Raw genomic sequence first — 10,021 nt, 5'->3', positions numbered from 1 at the left:
ATTTTGAGGTAACCTTCAGACCTGGCTCCAAGAATGTAAGAGCAGACGCTTTATCACGTAGTTTCAATAGCAGTAGTACTTCCACAGAGGACCCTGAGACTATTTTATCCCCTGGGGTGGTGGTAGCCATGTTGCAGCCCGATCTGGCTGCTCAGGTGATAGACTCGCAAGCCATGGCCCCTAAAAACACCCCAGAAAATAAACTCTTTGTTCCCCTGAACCTCCGCCTTAGAGTGCTTGAAGAGACTCATTGCTCTGTACTAGCAGGTCATCCAGGCATTGCTGGAACTAGATATCTTTTGGCTCGTCATTATTGGTGGCCATCTTGGGCCAGAGATACAAAATTGTTTGTGGATGCATGTGAGGTCTGTGCTAGGTCTAAGGTGTCTCGTAGATTGCCGGAGGGACTTCTTCAACCTTTGCCAGTACCTACCAAACCCTGGACCCATATCTCTATGGATTTCATAACTGATCTACCAGTATCCAAGGGTAAAACAGTAATTTGGGTGGTCATTGATAGATTCTGTAAAATGTGTCATCTCATCCCTCTTAGTAAACTCCCTACAGCACGTAGTTTGGCTTCCCTATTTATTAATCATGTTCTCCGCCTGCATGGGGTGCCCGAAAATATTGTGTCTGATAGGGGGGTACAGTTTGTATCTAAATTCTGGAGAGAATTCTGTGGTTGTCTGGGTATAACCTTGTCTTTTTCCTCAGCTTTCCATCCTCAGTCTAATGGGCAAACTGAGAGAGTAAACCAGTCATTAGAACAGTTTTTAAGATGTTTTGTTGCAGGTTCTCAGGACAAATGGAAGGAATATTTACCTTTAGCTGAGTTTGCACTAAATAATCGTGAAAATCAGTCCCTAAAAATGTCACCTTTCTTTTGCAATTTCGGGTTTAACCCTAGGTACTCTTCCGTTCATGCTGCCGAGTCAATCAATCCATCCGCTGAAAAGACCTACAAAAGACTGTGCACAGTCTGGGCCCAGGCTCTGCAGAACCTGGTTAAAGCCCAAGAATGTTCTAAAAGACAATCTGATAAAAGACGCATATCTGGCCCAGATTACAAGGTGGGGGATAAGGTATGGCTTTCGACCAGAAATTTGAGATTGAGAACCCCATCCGGTAAACTGTCGCCTAAATTCATTGGTCCCTATGTAATTCTTAGGATTATTAATCCAGTTTCTTTTAAGTTGCAACTACCCAAGAGTATGAAGATCCATGATGTTTTCCATAAAGCTCTGCTAAAGAGATATGTTGATCCGGTGTTGCCATCTGTCCTCCCTGCTCCCTTGGTCGTTCAAGGAGAGCTGGAGTACGAAGTGGAGAGAATTCTGGATTCTCGTTGGGTCCAGAGTTCTTTGCAGTACCTGGTTCATTGGAGGGGATTTGGTCCTGAAGAACGCACTTGGGTTGCAAGTAGGGACATGCATGCGCCGCGTCTTGTTCGACAATTTCACTCATGTAACCCTCTCAAGCCGGGTCCTTTAATTAAGGGTCCTGAGGCCCCTCATAGAGGGAGGGGTAATGTTAGAAACTCACCTGCCAGGGCTCCTGCGGCGTCCTCCTCGGTCCCGGCTTCTTCCGTCGGCGCTGGGACCCAGCGCCGAGGCGGCCGCCTGAGCCGGGTGACGTCACGGAGACCCGACGGCGTCCCTGGTAACCAGGGACGCCGCGGCTCCGAGTCACTCGTGGCAGCCGTACAGCCTGTGCAGCTGAATGGCATCATGCTCAGGCTGAGGGGCGGATCGCTCCGCCACTCGGTCTGTAGCAGATCAGCTGCTAGTTATCTGGGATCAGGAGGTCGGACCAATGATGTGCTGGTCCGGCCTCCTGACCCAGTATAAAGTGTAATCACTGTCAGCTCTCTTTGCTGGCTATTAGTTGTACTGATCCCAGCTCCCCAGTTCTTCCCTGTACTCTGCCCTGTTCCTTCTATATCGCCTTGCCTGGATTCTGACCTTTTGCCTGTTCCTTGACTACCCGCTTCTTCCTGATTTTGTACTGCGTTGCTCGTTCGGTTCTGACTTGGCTAGTTGACTCTCCGCTTTGTGTTTGTCTGTCTGTCTGCGTTTTATGTTTTGCACCTATTCAGTATAGGGATTGTCTTCGTGGTTGTCCGCGACCGCTTAGGGTCGACCGAGGCAAGTAGGCAGGTGACAGTGGGTGGGCGCAGATAGGGCCCACTGTCTCGTGTCTTGTCCTCACCTGCCCATCGTGACAACCACACAGCGGACTATGAGATGTAATTGTTCTGGGTTAATTCAACCAAAGGTAGTTTATTCAGACCAGTTTTTCTGATGGGCAGTGACAAAGATACAGAGAAATTTCTCTAGGCATTGGTTAATACTGTTGGTCAGCAGGCTACTCTGACAAATTGTACACCTTGGAGACTACGTTAGGACATAAACCATGTATACAGAATATTTCTTTGAAGAAAATATATGCCACCTGAGCATTAGAATGAGCCTGGCAGAAGAATAAGGCATAAAATCTTGAAAAATCTATGCACTACTACCCAGATGGTAGAGAAGCCTTGAGCTAATGGTGGATCCATGTAAAAGCCATTTTACAGCTCAAAAAGGCCAGATATTTCGTAAAAAAAAGCATTCTATGATTTTTTTTTAAATAGTGAAGCATAGGCTATTAATAGAGAATGTATATGTTATTGTGTATTCCTTGTGCTTACCTGTTACTTGTTATAGCTGATATAGCAGGCATGGCTTTTCACCCATAATGACTAGTATTTACCCACTGATTTTCTAAAGTTGCTTCTATTGCTGAGTCTTGACACTCAATTAAAGCGACTCTGTACCCACAATCTGACCCCCCCCAAACCACTTGTACCTTCGGATAGCTGCTTTTAATCTGTCCTGGGGTCCGTTTGGCAGGTGATGCAGTTATTGTCCTTAAAAAACTACTTTTAAACTTGCAGCCCTGTGCCCAACGGCCGTGGCTTGGAGTATCTGTGCCCTAACTTTGCACCACTCCTCTGTCCCTCCTCCTTGCCCTCTTCACCATTTTTCCTATTCCTCTGCAGTGAAAACTACACAGGTGCCTTAAAGGAGAAGTCTGGCGAAAATTTTTATTAAAGTATTGTATTGCCCCCATAAGTTATACAAATCCCCAATATACACTTATTACGAGAAATGCTTATAAAGTGGTTTTTTTCCCTGCACTTACTACTGCATCAAGGCTTCACTTCCTGGCTAAAATGGGGATGTCACGACCCGACTCCCAGAGCTGTGCGGGCTGTGGCTGCTGGAGAGAATGATGGCAGGGGGACACTGAGGGACACAGGGCACTGGAGGGACACTGAGCATTCCCCTGCCATCATCCTCTCCAGCAGCCACAGCCCTGGGAGTCGGGTCGTGACATCACCATTTTATCCAGGAAGTAAAGCCTTGATGCTGTAGTAAGTGCAGGGAAAAAGCACTTTATATGCATTTCCCGTAATAAATATATATTGGGGATTTGTATAACTTTTGGGAGGCAATACAATACTTTAATAAAAATTTTCGCCGGACTTCTCCTTTAACGATCCAGCCCATGTGCCGTGCTGACACAGGTGATAAATAGTAGAAAATCGGAGAATTCCTAATGATGAGGAGGGTGGGGATGAGGGACAGAGAGGTTGTGCCAGCCTAATGCATACACAATCTAGGCCATAGCCGTTTGGCACAGGGCAAGTTTAAAAGTTGTTTTTTAGGACAATAACTGCATCACCTGCCGAACGGACCCCAGGACAGATCTTGGATTAAAAACAGCTATCTGAAGGTACAAGCGGTGTGGGGGTCAGATTGTGGGTACAGAGTCAATTTAAGCCGCTGTTGCCGGGGTCCAGCCAAGTGAGACTCATACGTGAGTTGGTGATAGTCCATCAGTTTCAAAATTCAAACAGCCTGTTTGTTGGACTTCAACCTAGAATTTCACATCCTGTGATAGAACACATTGTAAACCAGTGACATTACATACAATGAAAAGTGATGGTCAATCCCCATAGTGCACTCAGAAATGAAGATATTGTTCAATTATTTACCAGTAAATAAGTATACTATGCAATTAAAAACTTTGCAGTTGAAAACACAATTGTTGTACGGAAGTGGACATTAATTCTAGCACTAGAGAAATACTATAGGAAAAGAAGTATGGCAGTGTGCAGAAGTTACCTTAAAGGGGTTATCCAGCGCTACAAAAACATGGCCACTTTCCCCCTACTGTTGTCTCGAGTTTGGGTGGGGCTTTGAAACTCAATTCCATTGAAGTAAATGGAGCTTAATTGCAAACTGCACCTGAACTGGAGACAACAGTAGGGGGAAAAGTGGCCATGTTTTTGTAGCGTTGGATAACCCCTTTAAGGCTTAATATACAATAATAATAGCAAAATCATAGGGAATTAACATAAACCTTGAGAAAATTTATGAATCAGTTTAGTTTATTGGAGTTTGAAATTTTAAGATAAGTTTAACTTCATTTTTTTAAACTACGACAGGAAGAACAGTCCTAAAGGAAGGGGTTTCCTCCATACAGTGATCAACAATCATAATAAAGCAAAACACATGTGCACAAACGGGAACAAGAAGGAAACCAACAAAAGATACAATATCTAATAATTTACTTGGATCTATGTGTTCTTTCCTCCATATGTCACATGGTAGTATAGAGCAGACTTCACATTTCCCACTGAAAGGCTGTCAGAGTTATAATCCCGGAATCTTTTCCCCTTTATGGCTTTCAGCCATATAGACCTGTGTTTAAGGCTAGGTTCACATCACAGCTCATGTCTCCAAGGCAGGGATATGTCAGCAATATCTCAAAATGGAAAACCGACATATTTGTCCTCAGTTTGGCCAGGGCCCCATTCAATTCAATGACCCGAATTTAGTCAGCTATGTGATGTTTTTTCTAATTTTTTTAATTTTATTTTCTATGTCATAAAATAATCTTAAAATCATGCACTCTGCATTCTCACCACTAGGCCTAAAACTTCCCCAAAAGTTCTTAAAAATGTCTTTAATATAAAACTTGATTTAAACAATAAGCCATTTTCTGATGAGATGTTCCCTTGAGGTTATGTTCCCACTAGGTACTGATAAGCTTGTGCCGCCTCTTAGTAAATCTGGCCGGGGAAAAGGGGGAAGTGCTTTATTCAAGACTGGTACGAGTACAACAGTCTTGATAAATATCCCCCCTATCTATCTATCTATCTATCTATCTATCTATCTATCTATCTATCTATCTATCTCCTATCTATCTATCTATCTATTTATCTATCTGTCTATCTATCTATCTATCTATCTATTTATCAATCTATCTATCTATCTATCTATCTATCTATCAGTCTAAGGGCTTATTCCCACATTCCGTAAAATACGGAAACACGGTACGCTGTCTGTCTGCCGGAGCTCCCCTTGCCGCCCTCCTTCCACAGTGATTTGTTCCCTTACCCTCTCCTGCACCATAGCATGACGTCACCCAGCACCCGCACTACATGCCGCCTTCCTGATTGGCTTGACCTGCACCATTGCCTCCTGTGTCTGCCTGCGCTGTGGTAAGAATCTTTAGCGGGAAGGGGGGGGGGGGTTAGTTCTTTGGTGGGCTGGGTGTTGGATGTTGTCTAGAGGGGTGGGAGATAGGATTCGTAGGAGCTGTAAGTCACCTTTAGGGGTCTCAACAGAGGCTCTGGTAGCGCTCGAAATAAAGTTTGGCACAGGGCGTCAGCTACCCTAAGGCTGGCTCTGGCTGTCAACAAGGGAAGGGAAAAACTGGGAGTGTCGTTTAAAGAAGGCAAAATGAATGTAATTAAAAATATTTAACTTGATGAACCCTACAAGTTTAAATGTATAAGTTGTAATGGGAATACCCCTTCGAACAAAAACATTTTTTTTTTTTTTTTTGCTCCTTGTCGCTACCCTGTCTGTTTTTGTTTAATAATTCATAGAAAACCTCACTGGAATGAAGATTATCTGCAAGATATTACATGGTCCTAACAAGGTTCTGCCCTATGCTTCATTTCTTAATTTGGTGCTGTTTGGACCATTAATAACATCTACATTATATGTATTTCTTGTACTTTTTCCCTTTTTTCTGCAACTGCATGTGGGGGGGGGGGGGGGGGGGGGGGTCCTTATTTGGAGAATCATAGTACTATAGACCAACTGCTAGCCATGATCTGGATGCCTGTTCCACTTTAGCCCAGAATACACATTTTAGCTACAGTATGTGTTTAGGATTTTCCTACCATTTTTATCTTAGAAATGATTATAGTGATGAATATTCAAATAGAAATCCACAAATATGCCATATGAACAAGCCTCATAAAAAGTGCAGCGAGACCTGCAAAATCAGTGAAATATTTAGAAATAAGCACATGGTTATAAAACCAATTACCAATTCATGCAAGACAGCCCAGAAATTTACAGGAACTGGAGGCTTTTTGCCAAACAGAATGGGTAGTTTTACCATCTAAGAAAATAAAGAGCCTCATCCACAACTACTAAAAAAGACTTCAAGCTGTCATTGATGTTAGAGGGAGCAATACAAGGTGTTAAGAACTGGGGTATGTGAACTTTTGATCAGGATCATTTGGATGTTTTTGGTTGTCATTATGATTTCAAAAGAGAAAACACTGTAGTTTGACAATAAATGGCTTCACTCGACCACTAACCATGAGTGGAAAAAAAGTTTTTGTGTTCTCATTTATATTCTCTCAAAAAAGGACAAGAAAGCAAAAAATCTGCCGTATGTAAACTTCTGGGTATGTAAACTTTTGAGCACAAGCCTATCTCCAGCAATGAGAGAGAGTGAATGACGAGTTGGGGAGTAAAGTGCACAGCTGCACGCTTCTCCCAGTTCTTTCTAGAGATCAGTGGTGCTTAGTCCTGATCCTTTTTTTTTTTTTATTACAGTGATGCTTTAAGTGTTAGATTTGTGTACTGAAAATCTGCAGCATATATTCATATCAGATTTGTGAATGATAATTTAGCAAATCCTTTTCATACACTGCAAAAAAGATCTGCATCAAAATTGACCTACGGTGCAGAATTTAAAGGGCGACTCCAGACGAGACCCTTTTTGAATATATGCCCAGGAGTAGGTAATTTGAAAATAAGAAAGTAAACTTACCCACCTTGCTCCTGCGGTGCTGCCAGTATGTTACTAATCCATCCCGCTGTTCAGGGGCCAAACAGCAGGATGGATCAGTAAGATACCAGAGTCACCACGGAATTCACGGGTAAGTGCACTTACAGAAACATGGATCATATCAAAATTATTAACTGCAAATTTTTACTTTTTATATTTCCATAATTTGCACTTATTCCATATCTGCAGCAGCATGTCCATGTGTCGGTGTACCCGCCGCCATGTCTCCCTGTTACGTGCCAAGCAGTGTGATTGCAACTTCAGTAATATAAAGTGGTAAAGATATAATGGTAAATGATCTGAAGTGCTGACATTTTTTTTGGTTGTGCAACAGATGGTGAACGCGTATTAGTACAGCCGATAGAAAATTGGTTAAGAAGATTAGAAAAATCAGAATTATCTGCTAAACTATTGTTTCTTCTGTTATCTGTGTGATGTATTTTCATTGCTGAAAAAATGGAACATGAAATCAACTTTAGGAAATGTATGCCTTTTTAATTCCCGCTATATCGTATAGAGTCGTTCCTTGTCCTGCTGCACCATGTCATGACCATCACCTGGAGCCCTAAGCAGCAGAAGTCATGCTGTCCTGCTGCTCTCTGGTGGGGTCTGTGTTGTATGTCCGCCCCTGCCTCCTCCCTCTCACACCCTCTCTCCCCCCTCCCTCCCTCTCTCTCCCACCTGACGTCAGCCTGTCCCTGTGCTCAGTGTTCTTCAGCTTCTGCTGGCTGCTGTGTACAGTACATACAGGACCATGGATATACTGATCCTGCTCTCCCTGTGCCTGCTCAGCTGGAGAGGTAAATGAAGCAGATTTGGTAATGGCATGTGAGGCTGTCACTAGCTGCACTATATTTATATGTGCTGAATGAATGACTTCTATGTGTGTGCACTGTCTGTCCTAGATTGAAACGCACATTTGCTTGTTAGTGCAGTGATGTATATATGAATCTATGGTTATTTCTTGTCTAGCCGTTCTGTATGACTGTTTACCTATGATCGTAGTAGGAACACTGACTTTTATTAAGGTGAGAAACTTTGCAATGTTTAATATAAGACTTAATAGATAAAAATTAACAAATACATAAAAAATGTACAGCAACAAATGTATCATTCAAACTTAAAACTGGAAAATAGTAGTGTTAATAATAGTGATGCCCATTACAGTAGTGGCAGTATACAGCACTGGGTGAGGTCTCTAGGCTGGGTGTTATCATCTGAGAAGCACTTCATGTAAATGAGCTAATGAGTGAAGCCATCAAACCATAAAACGAGCCATCAAACCATGGAGTAAAATGATCTGCAGCGAAATAAATGTAAAGGTAAATATTGCGAATAAGGAGGAACAATGTAACAAAGTTCCATCCTGCCAGAATAACTGAATGGGAATGGGCAGCTCAGATGATCATCCTCATTACTTGAGAAGAAGCCAGTCAGTGAAGTAATCACTTTATCAATGTCACTACAAGCTTCCCTACATAACACAAGCCGATAAGGATTCTCCCTTAAAGGGAAAGTCTTCTAGATACAAGTAACATATCCTCTGGCTTTTTCGTGTATATTTATTATGTATTGTTTGCTTAGAATGTGTAGAGAGCTTTAGTTTGATATCGAGTCTTCAGTAGAAATATGCAAAACCAGACGTGAAGACTTCCCTTATTTAGTAAAAGCTTCAAAGGTCTCATTCTAAACAATTAAAGCTTCTTGGCCGAACATGTGCTGTTACTGAGTAGGGCTTGTTGAATGTCATATATGTCTGGAGAATAGTCTGGCGGTAGAAGGGCCGTGCATTGCTCTCAGAGGGTGTGTATGGGACATTGTGATGCTGGGTATGAATGTAACTGGGACTATTTTAGTGGTGGTGGTGATGATGTACAGCCTGCCCCTCCTAAATTCTACCCATGGCCTTTCACTGCATGCACACTATGTAGATTGTCTGACATTGGCATTTGCTCATTCTGACCAGGAAACCCCAAATGGATCTCCCCATTTATTACAAAGAATAGTCCCGACCTTATAACCTCTCTGCCGTCATACCATCCAAATCAGCCTTCCTACCCCTTTCCTTACACGTTTACTAAACAATAGATGCTTGTGGAGCTTCTATAATACAGTTATTAACATGGTATGTTTTAGCATTCATTTACTGGCAGAGGAAATTACAAATGGGAATCTCATCTATCCGCATATAATCTAAGATGGAATTTCAGTTATCATGGCTTCTTTTCTTGTCAGTCCATGTCAGCATTGTATTTTATGGGGCCCCGTATATTTTCTTGTACTGTTTAAGAAATAATATACCAGGATTATGTACATATCTCTATTCTATTTGCATTAGTTTGTGACTTGTAATAGTTTTCCCAAGAACAAGACTTATCACCTATGTATTATCTATCACCATTCAGAATTCAGTGGAATGAATGATGCAGTAGTTGAGTAGGCACACTGCTGCTCCATTCATTGTCTATGTAACTACTGTGTATAGAGTCTGGTTAGAGTAGCAGTGGGCATACCTGACCACTTCTCCGTCAACAGGGGTCCTTGAGGCTCTTGTTCATAGTAGTGCCCCAGCAATCACACCTCATTGATCAGACACTTATCACCTATCATGTTCACAGAGGATATGTCTTGATGGTGGCACAGTCCCTTCAATGATATGTCATACTTTAGCAAGTACATGCATTTTATATTATAATTTCTACAGTGTGCCGTTGTATGGTTATTCCTTAAATAAGTTTATAGATAAATTAATAGCCGGGTGTTACTAGTAGGGGGTGTGTCCCTGTATATGTTGACAAAGACAAATTAGTACTGAATGAGTGAGAAGAGACACACTCCTTTGACAAGGTGATTGGTAACACCCCCTTGTCAATTA

General features: G+C 42.2%; 1 protein-coding gene across 2 annotated transcripts in view; it reads left to right on the top strand.

Annotated features, from left to right (window-relative positions):
* The first annotated feature begins 7,864 nt into the window (after positions 1-7,864).
* Positions 7,865-10,021, top strand: part of MCAM (melanoma cell adhesion molecule) — a 53,664-nt gene continuing 51,507 nt past the window's right edge. For both annotated transcript variants that reach the window (XM_069947112.1, XM_069947111.1), the window contains exon 1: positions 7,865-7,946. In XM_069947112.1, the coding sequence (XP_069803213.1) occupies positions 7,901-7,946 (46 nt within the window). In that variant the 5' untranslated portion in view covers positions 7,865-7,900. The remainder of the gene's footprint in view (positions 7,947-10,021) is intronic.

This window comes from Dendropsophus ebraccatus, chromosome 12 (assembly GCF_027789765.1).
Source record: "Dendropsophus ebraccatus isolate aDenEbr1 chromosome 12, aDenEbr1.pat, whole genome shotgun sequence".
NCBI classification, from domain to species: domain Eukaryota; kingdom Metazoa; phylum Chordata; class Amphibia; order Anura; family Hylidae; genus Dendropsophus; species Dendropsophus ebraccatus.
The sequence above is the reverse complement of the archived record's forward strand: the minus strand, read 5'-3'. Positions and strand labels throughout refer to the sequence as shown.